Raw genomic sequence first — 16,430 nt, 5'->3', positions numbered from 1 at the left:
ATGATTGGTCAAATTAAGAATTGCTATCTTAGATACTGATTTTTCCAGCCGAAAAATTGCAAAAGTTACAAACTTTTATTTTATAAATTCGATATCACTGATCAATTATTAGCTTAAAATATCATTTATTCATCATTATAAATTAATTTACAATATACATAAATCGAATAAGTGGTAAATAATAAAATGAAAAATTAGTATACTAGATACTGATTTTTTGCTCATAAAAATACCGAAAATTTTTAACTCTTATTTTATAAATTCTATCCCATTGACTAATAATTAATATAAAATGTTATTTATTCGTTATTATAAATTAATTTATTATATACATAAATCGAATAAGTGGTAAATTTTTTAAATTTTTCTATGTTTATTTGAATAGTAATAAATAACTGCCGATACAAATTTATCGATTCTTTTTCATATTAATTTTAATATACGAAATTACAAATTTTGCTCTTCTATGTGTATCAAATTTTAATATAAATAATAGCCATTTTGTAAGATATAATGATCCTGGTTTGATATTAGTACAAATATACTAATTTTAAGTCAAAAATAAACTACAAACTATTAAAATTTTGAGCATCATTTTTTTCCGTGTATTTTTTATGTCGATTCATTATTTTCAGTCTTGTACCAAATGAGAAACTTCACCAGCCCAAGTATCTTAACTTGGTGGCAACAATTTAAATGATACCTGGAAAACAAAGAAGTTGATTAACGACAAAACACTTTCATCATTAAAATACTTGAGAAATAAAGACAATTAAATAGTTACTATTTTAAAATAATATATGCCATGTAATGACAATTATTATATTACTTAATTACAAAATAATATTTTTAAAAATTAACTCAACTTTTAAAATTACAGATGACACTAATTTACTTAATTTAATTTAATTCCCTCTGTGAGAATTCCGACCGGTTTGATAGCAGCCAAGGCGGTGGCGGCGATGTCATTCCCTGGGCGTTGGAGCTTCCTCATGGACACCGTTACATCCGGAGTCGTTGCTCGGACATCCACTACTCCACCGAGGAATTCCACGGTGCAACTATAAATAGCTGGCAATAATTTTATCCATTTGTCTATCGTCCTGTCAAATATTCGCAATTGACAAACAATCAAACGCCGTCTCTCCCTCAAATAAACTCGTACGATCTGTCGAAAATGATTTTAAAATTCTAACCGGTTACGAGGGTCCTCAGCGGTCTTTAGGGTTCCTGGAACTTTCAAAAGTTATTTATCATCGCTCCTTCTTTCTCAAACTCAAACTCAAACCCATGTCTTGCACGATATACCAACACAGTTTCATTCTCTTCATCTTCTTCTTTTACTATTTGTATATCCTGATATATCCTCTTCCCGCGGCTGTTCTCTCGTCCGTGATGTGTTATATATATATACTGCATTTACTCGGCATTCTGAGCTGCTATCAAGTCAGACAGCGAGGAAGGATCTTTGCCAAACTCGCGTGCTACCAGGACTTACAATCCAAGGGGACTTGCATTAACTTTAGTTGAGTTATAAGATTGTACCTGGATGTAGTCCCAGGAGAAAGCGTTCAGCCCACGCGTACCTGGAACACGTGATACATATAGATATATATGATACATAATAACACACAAGGGAACAATGCATTCTAATCTACATCCTTTTTACAGCATAACTTATCAATGATTCATTCAATTTACCTGATAAATAATAACAATTACCTAAAGTATAAATTAATAAATTAAAAGACACTTTTATCTGAAAAATACCTCGTGGATTTTTTTGTTTGTTTGTTTTTTAACTTTTTTTTTCGGGGTTATTGTACGTAAGGTGGGAGAACTGCATATGTAAATTACTTGGCTGGTCCGGGCGGGTCCTGTGAGGCCGATGATATTCCTCTCTCTCTTAAATAATCTTTTATCCTCATGTACCTCTTGAACTTACCCAGCACAGCAGCAGCACGAGCACCAGAAAATATCCACCAGCTATCCTACTCCATCTCTTTCTTCTCCACCTCTACCCGTGTATTCTACCTCCTATTCTCTACCTCTACCTCACCATCACCAACGTCCAATCTTGACTCCTCCAGGCCGTAACGGATAAGCTTCGTGCCAAGCGTAGTTCCTTGAGACATGCTCTTCAGTATTCTCTTGATACTCTTGACTCACACTCGGTATAATTTTATAGTCGCCAATGTCATTATTCGCGATACCTTTAATTAAATTACCCAAAGTTTAAATCAGTGATTGATAAAAATATTTTAAAAGTTTGTTATAAAAATGCGAGTCAAAAAACGGAGATCACTCAAGTGTCGGTGATAATTTTATAATTTATTATAATTATAATAATTATCTAATTAAGTGTCTAAATAAAATTTATTAATTGAAGATGAGAGTGAGTCCAATATTACTTTCAGCGGCGGCCCGACTAGCTTGGCTAGACGGTCGCATGACCCATGAGGATATCGCATCAGCTTTAGTGTCATCATCATCATCATCAGTATCATTACCATCATCCTTGATACCAACAACAACAAGATCATCCAGAGAAAGTATTTCATTTGAAGCGATGATGATAACGGCTGCGGTTGCTGGTGTCTCGACAGGGACCACGACGACGGGTCCCGAGCTGTCAACTGAATTCTTCCTCATACCAGACTCCCGGAATCCTGAAAAAAATAATTTAGCGAGTGTAGCGAGTGTGATAAGCGTACCGGCGCCAAATCAAACGATATCTATTTACCCACCGCCGCGGTTTCCTATCGACGATACGCGGATACCCGGTTATCCAGTAGTGACACCCCATCAAACGATACTGCGTCAACGGACTTGGGCATTACCACTGGCTGCGTTAAGTGCCGCTGCGATGCTTCTCATGGTTGCCTTCGAGATCTTCGTACTCCTCAAGGTCTCTTTCATACTCTTATGCTCATACTAATGCTATACACACCTACAACATGTGGGTATCATCCCGTCAATCTCATATGTATATAAACATATATGTATATATATCTAATAATATAAAGTATCCACGTTACCGTTATTTACTAGCGCGAGTAGAGAAAATTAATAGAGCTTATACCGTAATCTTAAAGTTAAAACTCTCATCGAAGCTCCAGAAACTTGTTTTTAATTAAACCAAAACCTACGACGCTGCTTTGCATTCTTTACGGTTAAATTAATTTTTAAAAATTAAACTGACCGTGAAGGAAAATAATTTAAGTTATCAGTAAATCAATACAAATTACCAGTGATGGGCATTGGAGTGTCTCAAAAAATCGACTTTTTTTTTTTCTTGAAGAACATTGAAAAATCGACAGAGTATCTCTAGACAAAGACCCTGTTGAAATATGAGACCTTAATATTAATATTTAAAGGTGACGATTCATGATTTTCTATTTTCCATTTAAATAACATGGGAAAAAAAAATTTTAATTTTGGAATTTTATACCTCGGCGATGGCTTATTGAACAGATAAGTTCAGGATATATTTTTGTAGGGAATTGAACGCTCTACAAAAAAAGTCTCTTATCATTTTTTGATAAATCCATCTGTTCAAAAGTTATTGGAGCTCGAAGTCAAGTTAGAGTAAATTTCGAGATCTTTTTACTTTTCCGGCGAAACTATCGGACTTATCATAAAATGTCATGAGATCTTTTTTGTAGACAATTTTATTTCCTATAAATTATCATTGATAAATTTTTTTCAAATTCTGCATTGTTTTCTAGTTATTTCCATTTTAATGCCAAGCTCCTAAAAAAGTAGTGTTCTGATCGATTTTAAGAGCTTGGCATTAAAATGGAGACAACTAGAAAACAATGCAGAATTTGAAAAAAATTTATCAATAATAATTTGTAGGAAATAAAATTGTCTACAAAAAAGATCTCATGACATTTTATGACAAGTCCGATAGTTTCGCCAGAAAAGTAAAAAGATCTCGAAATTTACTCTTACTTGACTTCGCGCGTGCACTTATTTTAACTAAACAGTATAAATTTGACAATAATATATTAATATCATCTAATGAATAAATTTGACTATTAAAATCTTAGGAGTGCAATAGTATATTCAAAAATAATAATTTTAAGTCTCAATCGTCGTATGTAAAGTTCTGGTAGTGATAGAATAAGATAAAAATTTTTTTTTAATAGATACTGTGGCAATTATAAGTTCTAATTACAATTATGCTTAGTACTTATTTCAAATTTAAGTAAAAAGTACAATAGTCTTCAGTACTTACTACAACTTTTAAGTACCAAGTACAATGTATTAAGTATAGATAAATCGTCAAAAATACTAAGTTACAAACTATTTAGTACTTTGTCTGTTTCTGAGGATAAGTATTCCCGAGTCGAAATTTAGAGCCTATATCGGTCCCTCTAGCCCTTAATAGATCCGATTTAGAGCCCTGTAGTCCTGTAACTCCGACTTTGAACCCGGAGGTCCTAACATTCACTGAGAGGTCCGATTTTGAGCCTTCAAGTCCGACAATATTAGTCCCGTAATAATAATAGGCCCTAAATCGGACCTAATTTTAATTTTCATCAGGTCCTAGATTGAGCCCGCAAGTGCCGAAAACGGAAATTTGTAGCACCTCGGGGACCAAAATCGGACCTAATTTTACGTAGAAACAGACTCTATTTAGAGCCTCCAAGTCCGACTTTAGAAGGCTCTAAATGGGCTCTAAATTCCGACTCGGATTTTTTAGACACTTAGCAATAATTAATTTGGGTTTCAAGTTAAATTTTACTTAAATACTCAGTATTTATTAAATCCTATTTTGCCCATCCCTGCAAATTAAAAAGTTAATTAATAAGAAAATTTAAATTGTTATTTTAAATAGGCGAGAGCAGCCGCGCCTAGTAGAAGACATCTCTTCCTTGGGCAGGCGCTTCTTTTAGGATTATTTTTACTCGCCGGACTGTCTGCGGCAGCATCTCTGGCCCCTAATCCACTTTCGTGTGCGGCATTCAGACTGGTCGGGCTGCCAGCGGCTCTGGTCTTTGCCGCGCTTCTTGTCAAGTGTGTCTTTCTGCTTTCTCTAAACAGCGGTGTCTATCTTCCAGCGCCGTATCAGGTGAGTCCAATTGATAGTTTATGCTCATGCCAGTGAAAACTCCTGTAACATCTTTCATTAGTCTTGCTCTTGATCTACTCTATCACCACTGACGTGTCTGGCATATATATATTACTATTACTATTACCTGTGTTATTATACATAATAATGGTTCATCAATCATAGGCGCTCGTTCTTGTGTTTGCTGTGCTCGTTCAAGTGGCAATTGTGGGCCAGTGGTTTTACGGTGAAACACCGGCTGTTATTAGGCCTCGAATTATCGAACCCAATACTCCGTTCATTCACCAGCATACACTTTGCAAAACACCACTTGGACAAACCGTCGCATCATTAGGGTGAGTAAATAAACACGGGAAAAAATTATGCTCAAAATTTTAAGAGTTTGTAGTTTATTTTTGACAAAATTAGTATATTTGTACTAATATCAAACCAGGATCAATATATTACAAAATGGCTATTATTTATATTAAAATTTGATACACATAGAAGAGCAAAATTTGTAATTTCGTATATTAAAATTAATATGAAAAAGAATCGATAAATTTGTATCGGCAGTTATTTATTACTATTCAAATAAACATAGAAAAATTTAAAAAATTTACCACTTATTCGATTTATGTATATAATAAATTAATTTATAATAACGAATAAATATCATTTTATATTAATTATTAGTCAATGGGATAGAATTTATAAAATAAGAGTTAAAAATTTTCGGTATTTTTATGAGCAAAAAATCAGTATCTAGTATACTAATTTTTCATTTTATTATTTACCACTTATTCGATTTATGTATATTGTAAATTAATTTATAATGACGAATAAATGATATTTTAAGCTAATAATTGATCAGTGATATCGAATTTATAAAATAAAAGTTTGTAACTTTTGCAATTTTTCGGCTGGAAAAATCAGTATCTAAGATAGCAATTCTTAATTTGACCAATCATTACTTTTTAATAGATGTATGCCATAAATTAATTAATTTTCACTAATAAGTCACGTATTTATATACCTAAAAGTAATAATATTCACTTACTTTTTAAAATAATTGATAGTAGTTTTAGGAATCTACAAAAATTAGTAAACTACTTTGCATTAAGTACATAATAGTACTAATTATTGATAACAAATTCCACTTTTTACTATTATTTATTAATTTTTAATATTCTGTTTTTCCGTGAACAAACAACCGATAAATTTACACAGAAAAAAAAAGATTTCTTGGTGCAAACAATTTTTACTTGCCCTAAGAAATTTTTTGCATTATGAATTAAACATGAAAATTTTCTTAAGCTAAGAAAAAATTTTTTGGAGCGAGGGAATTTTTCGCGCCAAAAAATAAAAAAAAAACTCAATTTTCTAGGATAAAGTAAAAAATTCTCTTGACTCAATAAAATCTTGACGGTTTCCCAAAACGTTTTTGCCTGTGCAAGAAAATTTCTGTTTCCATTTGATGAAAAATTTTTCTTGCGGCAAGAAATCCTTTTTTCTGTTTAAAACCTAAAAAAAATAAAAACACGAGGCATTACACAGTACAGAGTACACATAATAATTATTGAATAAATGAATAAATGTATATTAATTTCTATTGTATAATTTTATCCAGTTATCCAGGCATATTACTTATCGCCGTGACTTGTCTGGCAGTACGTGCTCGTGGAGTACGTGATAATTACCGTGAAGCAGCTTTCATCGGTCTAGCAGTGGGACTGACACTTCCTATTTGGCTGACAAGTGCAATAGGTTCCACAGTTGCCGTTGAAAATGACCGTGAGGCCTGGCTGGCTTACGGGTTACTCTCGACGGCGCTCATCGTTTTTCTTACCATGTTCCTACCAAAAGGACGACAATTAGCCGCACTTGGACGCGAAGGACCCGGTGGTATTCCCAGTGGGGTCGCTGGTGGGACCACCGTTGTGATTCGCGATCACGACGATGATCGATTGAGTTCATTACCCGGGAGCGGATACTCGCCTTCCTTTTTCCATTTCAAACCCGCTGAGGCCAGTCTGAAAAGAAAGATGCATTACCAGAGTGCAGGTTTGTTGACTTTTTATGTTGTTTTTTCTTGTGTTCACTTACTTAGTTTGTGTGTTGTGGATTAAAAAACATTACTAACAATCACTTGACCACAGATCGTGTGGCATTGGTATCCTCAGGAATGCCCGGCTGCAGTGCGTGCAGACACGGAAGCAGTCCTGTTTACTCAGAAGGTGGGTGAAGGTTTTTTTTCTCCAGTACAATCGACCTTGAAGTTTTTATATTGTCCCTCCTTATTTTTATTTTCTCCTTCTGTTGAATTATTTACAATTACGACGTACGGCTCTCTCCGTCCACGGTAAATAATAAAAAAATTATTAATGCGTGATAATGATGACCTAGTGTTATGTTTATGAATGTGTGTGCCAATGCGTCAATGAACACTCTTTTTGCTTTTACCGTAACATCTACTCGTTACTATGCTCGTGTACCCGTGAAATTTAATCCCGGCAATTATGCCGAGATTTTTAATTCTCTAATGTGAATAACTGACCTCGTTTTTTTCATGTGGTTTCGCTTAAAGGAATTAATGTGTTATATAAATATTGTTGTTGTTGTTTTTGTTGTCATTATGAGGCTGTAAATATTTATCGCGTTACTAATTCCATGACAGATTTTTATACGCCCTCTTGGATTTAGGGATCTCCTTAGAGTCAGAATAACATACACTGTAAAAAAAATTGTTTGAATTTTCAAAGATTGTATATAACGCAATAAACACATACATTTGTGCTTGAAATTTCATTACTAATTTCATATAGAATTTAAAATACACGTGTTTGAATTTTCAAATTAACACTTTGGATTTGCAAATACTTTTTTTTAAATTTTCAAATAAGTATTATGAAATTTCAAATAGAATTATTAAAATTCAATATATGTTTTAGAATTTTCAATACTTGCTTTGAAAATTTTAAAATCAAGTATAAATTTTCAGTACGTTTATTAAAATTCATGTTTTTTTCTTAATTTTGAATACCAGCTTGATTATTAAATTACGTATATTAAATTTAAAGTTTTTTTTTTTGAAAATACAATTCAAATATCTAGTTATGAAAATTCAATTCCTTTTGTATTGTAATTTTCAAATTATTTTTAACAGTGTATAATTTTTTTTTACTACAAATCATTTTGGAATTTTTTTTTAAAGCTCGAAATTTTAAAAAAGTTTTAGCTCTACTGTAAAAAATTGGGAGTGATTACGGATTTTATTTAAATCCGAATTCACTTGGAGTTTTAAAAAAAATTACTCCGCATATGGAGTAAATACGGAGTTCGTTTCTCCAGTGAAATGATTTCGGGATCTGGATTTTATTTAAATCCGCATTCCGATTCGGACTTTTAATATTGAGATAAATAGTGAATTTCACTCCGAACTGGGGCTTTGATATAAAAATAAACTCCCCTTTGGAGGTAAATTTTACTCCGAGGGAACAAATTAATAAACAGTCAAAAAATCATACGCCCTTTTGGAATTAGTAACTTATTATGATAAATCATTATTTTTTATTGTAATTATGGATAGTAAGTGAATTAATTAATAAGTAAATTGATGTTCTAGGTATGCAGACACCAGTGGAAACATTCGTTCTGCCCCATGGAATGTATCTCCAAGGACCGGAACTTGATGCAGGAAATCTTTACACCACGTTGTCAGCAAACCCTAATGTCTTCTTCCAGCGAGCCCACCCGGGAATGATCTATTGAAAATTAATCACGAATTTATTAATTAATTAGTTGATAATTATACTGATATTAATTGTAAGCTTACTAGTTTTTATATTTTAATTTTTGTATGAGTGCTTTGCAAGGCGATGAATGTTTTTTTTGTAAATTTAATAAATTTTATACTCGACTGTATTTTTTCATTTTTCGTATCCATAATTATATTTTAAATATATGACAAAATCTCTTGGCTTTCAGAGTTGATAAATTAGCATTAGTACAGAGATGATAATTATAATTTCTGTCAGATATTTGCCCATTTTTTTTTAAATTTAAATATTTTACACACCTCTATATTTTTTGTGTTTAAAAAAATTTGGGAACCAGATTACCGCCGTCTTTTCATATTTTTTCTACTAAAAGCCTTAAGATTCAAATCTTTATTGATCATAAAAAAACTGAACCCTGATTTAAAAATACGATTCTAAATAAATTAACGTCTATTTGATTTGAGATTAAATTTCTACTTTTTATGTCTCCGTCATTAAAAATCACATTAAGTAGAAACTAATTAAATTTTTTCCATGAAAAATAAATGAAAATTTATCAAACTTAATTTGGTGGTCTCTGATAAGAAAAAGATTTTTAAAATTCAAACCACAATGAAATAAGATTTAAAAAGTTAAATATTTGTAGTTTTAAGTCTAATTATTTTTAATTGCATTTTCTCGTCAATATCACTCATTACTTTATCATTTTTTCTTTTTTTTTCTATTGAATTTATTCATTTTACGAGCGAATTAATCTCTGCTAGATATCAATAAAAATATTTAGATTTAATTAAAACGCATAAAAATATATAAGAAAGTTATAATTACTATTTTCACTATCTTTAATCTATTAATTAAATATATCATATATCAGATGTTTTAATTTATTAAATTTTTAAGCCTTATTAATATGTCAATGCCTCAATTTTTCATCTTCAATTCATCACTAGGATACCCATATAATAGACTGGTAGGTGTCATTGAGACTAAAGTTTATTAGACAGAATTGTCATCAACATGCCGAGAAAAAAATTTTCTTCTGAAAACTAAATTTTGGTCATGACAACAAAATGATTTGATTGCCCATTGTCAATCATATATTTGGTTGTTTTAAAAAAATATTTTCCTAACACGTACTTTGTATTATGCGATAAATTGTTGTGGCTAACAACTTTATTATACATTATTGTCATAATTTAATGTCCCTCTGCCAATTAATTGCGGCAAAATCGGCCAAAGAGCAGCTCGAGCAGACGGTAAATAACCAGCATCGCTGAAATTAGAGAAATCTCCAGAAAGATATTCTTGTCCACGTTTGGCGAAATCATTATGATGAAAAACTTCACAAAAACTAGTTGATGAAAACCTGGCAGTGGCCACAAGGGTGTGAAAGACAAATAGCCAAAATCAAATAGATCCAATGGAAGCGCCAGGGTTAAAAAGTATATGAGGCAGGATTGTAAAAACCAGTCATAGAACATAAAGAAAAAACTTATCTTCTGACGACTGAATTTTAGTTTTGTCAACAAAATTATTTAAACGACTATTGCCAATCATGTACTTAGTTGTTTCATACAAATATTTTCTTAATAAGTACTTTGTTTGTACGATGAGAAAAATTATTCAGAGTGAAATCAATGTGAAATGTTGAAGTCGAAATGTAAAATAGCTGCCAATTATCAGCGGCACATTCATCAAAGAAGTGTTTCATATTCGGAATATAATAACTCTGAAATAAGTTTCTTATCACGGACACGACAAGTGGTAGGCGCGATCTAGCGGCGAGCACCGAACTACTCTCGTTGCTGTTGGCTAGCTTAGTGACAACTGCCTTTTCCGATGGTAAATATTTATTAGGTTCAAATATATATTTATTAACTTCGGAAAAATTTATGTATTTATTATAAATAAATATTTTTTTTAGTATCTAAGTAATACACAGTCATCGCTGCTGATATATTGTCAATAGTGATTAGCCATTGTCATTATTATTGAAAGACATTACGGTGGTGTTTGTTCTTGAGAATAATAAATCTAAGTTTTATTTTTTCAAATTTAGTATTATTTATAAGGTGAATGGTTCAGCGGCTTCTCTTTAATTTGTAAGAGGGCCAGGAAGCAGCACTAGGAAATATCAAATAACCAGCATCACGTCAATGAAAACTTCACTTTAAGAGATATTCTTGTCCACGTTTGGTGAAATCATTATAATGGAAGGTTTGCCTACGAATACTGAAATAATCAAGTTCGTATCACACAAGTTAATCCAATGGATGCGCCGGGGTAAAAAAGTATATGAGGCAGGATTGTAAAAAAAAAAAATATTATACAGCCTGAAAAATAACTTTTCTTCTGACGATTGAATTGTAGTTTTGTCAACAAAATTATGTAAACGGCTATAGCCAATCATATATTTGGTTGTTTCATAGATATATTTGCTTAACAAGTACTTTGTTTGTATGATGAGAAAAATTATTCAGAGTGAAATCAATGTTAAATGTTGATGTCGAAATGTAATATAGCTGCCGATTAATAGCGGCACATTCGACACAGAACCGCTTTATATTCGGAATATAATAACTCTGAAAAAAGATTCTTATCACGGACACGACAAGTGGTGGGCGCGATCTAGCGGCGAGCACCGAACTACTCCCGTTGCTGTTGGCTAGCATAATGACAACTGCCTTTTCTGATGGTAAATATTTATTAGGTTCAAATGTATATTTATTAACTTCGAACAAATGTATATATTTGTTCTAAATTAATATATTTTTTAGTGTCTAAGTAATATATATTAAAGTTAATATAATGAAACTTTGCTTTAATATTTTGATTTGTGCACTATTAAATAATTTAGTAATTTCTCTGAAGAGAAATTTTTTCTGTGTAGTAATTTTTATGAGTGTGAATGTAGCAGATAAGACAAATTTTGAATTACAAATAAACGAATAAAACAATTAAAAATATTAAAATTTAAAAAATGCACACACTGATTTTCAAATTTTATAAACGCGCATTTATTTCAAAATTTTTTTAATTCATTATTGTCAGCCACATTCACACTCGTGTAATTTTTTATGATCCTGAAGTCAGTAGACAATTAATAATTTTCGAATTTTTTTTCAACAAATCGATTAGTAAAAAAAAAAAAACTAAAAATATGCACATGTAGAAAATTAAAAAAACTATAAATGCCATTTTTTAAAACTTTTTTTTTTATAAATTATCGTTCTAAATAAAATTCAAAAATGATTAAACGTCAGCTGACTTCAGTATCAATATTTTTTTTTTAATCTAGAATTTAATTTTGAAATCTGGGTTTGAATTTAAAAAAAACGCGGGAAAGTGACGTCACAAAAGAGAAGGTCATACAGCCGTATATATGTGTGCATATATTTTATATATATGTGTGATGGTATTAGTAGTGAAAATACAGAAAGTTGTATCTGTCACTCGCAGGTAAAACGTCATAATGACCAGTCAGAAGGGATAATAAAAAATAAAAGAGATATTTTATAAAAAGTTTGAGTTGTTACGATCAACTGTGAATAATAAAATGGATCATATAAATTTTCTCTTTTGTTGTGAGCAGAATATTAAAGTTTCATGCAAAATAAATTCAAACAATTATTTTACGCGGGATTCGTAAAATAATTGAAAAAATTATAAACGATTTAAATAACATGCAAGAATATTCAGAAAATATTCTAAGCTGAAACCTTAGTGTAGTTATTATATAAATACTGAGTTTTATTTTTTATAAACAGTTACCAAGATGAATAGTCAGTTAATCAAGTAAGTTTAACCTCATTTTTATTTTTTTCCATCAATATCACATCTATTTTTTATTCTAGACTTTACTTTGTGACTTTTAACGTCGCTACGAAGTACCCGGAGCAAGATCCAGCTCAGATGTTGGGAATTTATCACAATAAATCGGATCCATTGCCCGATTTCTACGTCGTCGGGTAAGATCGACCTTTGAGTCCCATCATTATATTCAGAATATCATCAACACCCGGGATATTTAAATAAAAATCTGTCTAACTGATGGTTTAAAGTCTGCAGGAGGTAAAGTCCCAGCCGCAGAATATGTTACTGGACATGTTTTTCGAAGACCCCTGGACCAAGAGCTTCAAAGACATCCTCAAAGAGTACGATTACGTTAAAGTTCGCACCCAAAGACTCCAGGGACTGGTACTTAATATTTTTTGCTTGCGAAAGCACTTGACACACTTGAGGCTGGTGGAGTCGCGTTACACCAAGACCGGCTTTGGTGGAATGTGGGTAAGATTGTGCTGACAAATGTCTTATTTATTTGAAAAAACTTATAGTTTGTATATTAATAGGGCAACAAGGGAGCTGTCAGTGTACGACTTAATGTCTATGGAGTTAATATTTGTGTTGTCAACACACATATGACTCCTCATGATCATTTGCTGGCTGACAGGATCAATGATTATAATACGATACTTAGAGAACATGCGTTCGAAGTACCTGAAACACGACATATCTTATTCCACGAGTAAGTTTTATATATTTTGAATAAATATAACGAACAACAAACAGTCACTTCATCACTGCTTGGATTTTACCGCCAAATTTATTAAATATCATTTGAATTTAAATGCTTATTAAAATCTCTTCTCTAAAATTAACTGAATCTTTTGTTTATTTTTATTATCATGGAAATTTAATAAGATAAATCTCATCATTAACTCGCAGACTTATGGATTTTAATGATCGTATGATCCTGAAGTTAGCAGACAATTTTCAATTTTCGGATTTTGTTTTCAACCATTCAAATTAAAAAAAAAAAAAACTAAAAATATGCACATGTAGAAAATTTAACAAACTACAGGTGCAATTTTTTCAAATATTTTTTTTTCTATAATTTATTGTTTAAAAAAAAGTCCAAAAATTATTAGACGTCTGCTGACTTCAGTATCATAATGATCGTATGATCATGGGATTTTTTAAAAAAATCCACACGGTCAAATTTTATTTTTATTGATGTAAATTTTTTTTCACTGATACCAAATTACATTTGTTGGATTTTTATTATAGAAGACGTGGCACAGACTAAATTTTTTTTATTCTCAATTATATAGCGTAGAGGTACCATTTGTCCACTGCTCCATTTTTGGACATTTGATAGCGGGTTAAAAGTATTTTTGAATAAATTTTAAAAATTAATTTTGTTGCGTCTTTTACAAATTATTTTATTTAAATTTTTCAAAGGTCCAAAACTGGGCAAAAATGGTACCTCTACCCTGTATAATAGTTATATATATTGTCATATTTATTGACAGAATATACAAAATATTAATTTATTTAAATAAAATCAATATGATTTTTTCCCGCGTAATTTGAATGATGGATAAATTTATTTATCTCGATACTAGGCGATAAAAAAGAGTTTGAACCATGAAAAGGCACAAATTTAAGACCTTTTTAACGATACAAAATTTAGGAACATTAATTCTATCATATAGATATGGCTGGAACAAAATTTTCCTGTGACTTATGAATAAATTCTTGTTTCAGTTACGTATTTTGGATCGGTGACCTAAACTTTCGTCTTCACGGCGAAGATTTATCAGCAAGTACAATAGATTCATTGGTTAAAAACAATGAATTGGATATATTATTAGCTAGGGACCAGTTAAAAATGGTCATGGACAACGGAGACGCATTTGCAGAACTAATTGAAAATACAATTACATTCCCGCCTACTTATAAATTTGAATTTTCATCTCAAGATTACGATCTTAAGTATGACACCTGTCGATTAATCAAAAAATTTGAAAAAAATTTTAATTTTATTTAATATTTGAATTTAATTTTAGACGTCGCCCATCTTGGACTGACAGAATTTTGTACAAAGTTAATATTGACGTTTACGAAGACGTCAAATTGGCAGCTACTCAGTCTAGTTACAAAAGTCATCCTGGGTATACAGTTTCGGATCATAAACCTGTGACCGGAGAATTTGAAATTGTGGTAATTAGTTTATTTTCCTTGAATTTTCTAATTAGTGTCAAGGGAATAGATTTTTCAAGTATTAATTATATAGTTTCGATAATTAAATATTAAAAATTTTCTTGACACGAAATCATTAAAAATTAATTAATTCATCTTCTAATTAATAATTATTTAATTAATCATCTAATTAATAATTATAGTATTTTTGCTTTTATTTAAAAATAACAATTAATAATTAATAGTGTCAAATTGTGGAATTACAGTGGAAATATTGGCCGTATAAAAAAATTTTTCAAATAAAAGTTGTAGGAAATTTAATTTTCTAGAGAAAATGTCTCTTATGATTTTTTTATATGACCAATATTTTCGCCGTAATTTCAAAATTAAGATTTTCATAATTACCTAAAATTTGAATAATTCATTATGAATCTCAATTTTGGAATTACGGTGAAAATATTGGTCGTATAAGAAAATCATAAGAGACATTTTCTCTAGAAAATTAAATTTCCTACAACTTTTGTTTAAAAAGTTTTTTTATAAGACCATTATTTTCGCCGTAATTTCAAAATTAAAATTTTCATAATTAACAAAAATTTTAATAATTCATTATGAATCTCAATTTTGGAATTACGGTGAAAATATTGGTCGTATAAGAAAATCATAAGAGACATTTTTTGTATAAAAATAAATTTCCCACAACTTTTGTTTAAAAAGTTTTTTTATAAGACCATTATTTTCGCCGTAACATTAAGCATTTGAACCATTCATTTCGAAGTTATGGCAAAAATATTGTCCCTACTAATTATCAATAAATATCTAATTTAATTCGGGTCATTAATGAAAATAAAATTAAGGTCCAGAGTATCAAAAATAAATATACAATAATAACAAAAATTATAAACAGGTCAGACCTAATTTCCAAGACAATGGGGTAGAATTTCAGTCATTAACCCAATGGTTTATCGATGAAGAAAACTCAGTCTCTTATACTCTCCTCGGAGATTTCAAACCAACAAGTGGAGACTGGATCGGACTTTTCCATCAAGGATTTTCTAGTTTAGATGACTACATAGTATACGAATACGTAACTCGAGGTAATGATCCCGTATTGTCTTTCACTAAAAACTTTCTTCATAAATTAACGCTGGCTAATTAAATAAATAAATTAATTAACTAAACTAAAAAATTTACTTTCTAGGCAGAGCATCAAGTTCGTCCGAGCCTTGTGCAATAAATGACCGAATCTTCTTCAACGACAGCGCACTCAGGATGCCCGGAATGTATTGTCTGGTGTACGTTGCCCAACGCGGCGACATCGTCAGCATTCTGGGTATCAGTCCGGCGTTCCCGGGTCACCGGAGGCCAGGCAGTACTCAGAACTCAATCTGATTAATTGAGTTTACAATTATAATTAAACACTGAGCTTGTACTTTTTAATTTTGTTTAATTGTCACTGAGTTGTTGTAATTTTATTTAGCATCGAGTTACAAACGAATCAAATGCGCTTCGGTTTATTGTGAGCTATTACTGTACCTGTTTTTAAAAGTTATTAGCTCTCAGGGTTTAGATTGCTTTGCATCAGAGATTGTTGAGTATTTAATATATATATA

At 31.0% G+C, this 16,430-nt stretch overlaps 2 protein-coding genes and 1 long non-coding RNA gene across 4 annotated transcripts; 2 read left to right on the top strand and 1 right to left on the bottom strand.

Annotated features, from left to right (window-relative positions):
- Positions 1-463: 463 nt before the first annotated feature.
- LOC130665326 (uncharacterized) lies at positions 464-2,876 on the bottom strand. Its single transcript, XR_008989533.1, has 3 exons — positions 2,748-2,876; positions 867-2,669; positions 464-703 (listed from the first exon to the last, which is right to left on the bottom strand). It is a non-coding gene; the product is annotated as an uncharacterized LOC130665326 (long non-coding RNA).
- On the top strand, positions 2,248-8,980 carry LOC130665325 (uncharacterized). Of its 2 annotated transcripts, XM_057465660.1 has the most exons (6): positions 2,248-2,908; positions 4,844-5,077; positions 5,243-5,412; positions 6,687-7,120; positions 7,216-7,293; positions 8,682-8,980. In XM_057465660.1, the coding sequence occupies exons 1-6, from the start codon at positions 2,390-2,392 to the stop codon at positions 8,825-8,827; spliced, it is 1,581 nt and encodes a 526-aa protein (XP_057321643.1). In that variant the 5' UTR covers positions 2,248-2,389; the 3' UTR covers positions 8,828-8,980. The 2 variants fall into 2 exon arrangements, with proteins under 2 accessions (XP_057321643.1, XP_057321644.1); XM_057465661.1 differs by lacking the exon at positions 7,216-7,293.
- Positions 8,981-12,274: 3,294 nt separating this feature from the next.
- LOC130665007 (inositol polyphosphate 5-phosphatase K) lies at positions 12,275-16,210 on the top strand. The gene is made up of 8 exons (XM_057465244.1): positions 12,275-12,630; positions 12,690-12,803; positions 12,897-13,122; positions 13,185-13,360; positions 14,383-14,610; positions 14,685-14,838; positions 15,725-15,914; positions 16,019-16,210. Exons 1-8 carry the CDS (start codon positions 12,611-12,613, stop codon positions 16,207-16,209), a joined length of 1,299 nt encoding a protein of 432 aa, XP_057321227.1. The 5' UTR covers positions 12,275-12,610; the 3' UTR covers position 16,210.
- The last annotated feature ends 220 nt before the right edge of the window (positions 16,211-16,430 follow it).

Source organism: Microplitis mediator, chromosome 3 (genome assembly GCF_029852145.1).
Source record: "Microplitis mediator isolate UGA2020A chromosome 3, iyMicMedi2.1, whole genome shotgun sequence".
Lineage (NCBI taxonomy): Eukaryota > Metazoa > Arthropoda > Insecta > Hymenoptera > Braconidae > Microplitis > Microplitis mediator.
Note: the sequence above shows the minus strand (reverse complement) of the source record. Positions and strands in the feature narration are given on the sequence as shown.

What these genes read in the sequence shown, in the direction of transcription:
- LOC130665325 (XM_057465660.1), top strand. Translation starts at nt 2,390, where the DNA reads ATGAGAGTGAGTCCAATATTACTTTCAGCGGCGGCCCGACTAGCTTGG. An exon ending in AGATCTTCGTACTCCTCAAG is followed by an intron (nt 2,909 to 4,843) that starts GTCTCTTTCATA and finishes TATTTTAAATAG; the next exon opens with GCGAGAGCAGCCGCGCCTAG. An exon ending in CAGTCCTGTTTACTCAGAAG is followed by an intron (nt 7,294 to 8,681) that starts GTGGGTGAAGGT and finishes TTGATGTTCTAG; the next exon opens with GTATGCAGACACCAGTGGAA.
- LOC130665007 (XM_057465244.1), top strand. Translation starts at nt 12,611, where the DNA reads ATGAATAGTCAGTTAATCAA. An exon ending in ATGAATAGTCAGTTAATCAA is followed by an intron (nt 12,631 to 12,689) that starts GTAAGTTTAACC and finishes TTTTTATTCTAG; the next exon opens with ACTTTACTTTGTGACTTTTA. An exon ending in ATACGAATACGTAACTCGAG is followed by an intron (nt 15,915 to 16,018) that starts GTAATGATCCCG and finishes TTTACTTTCTAG; the next exon opens with GCAGAGCATCAAGTTCGTCC.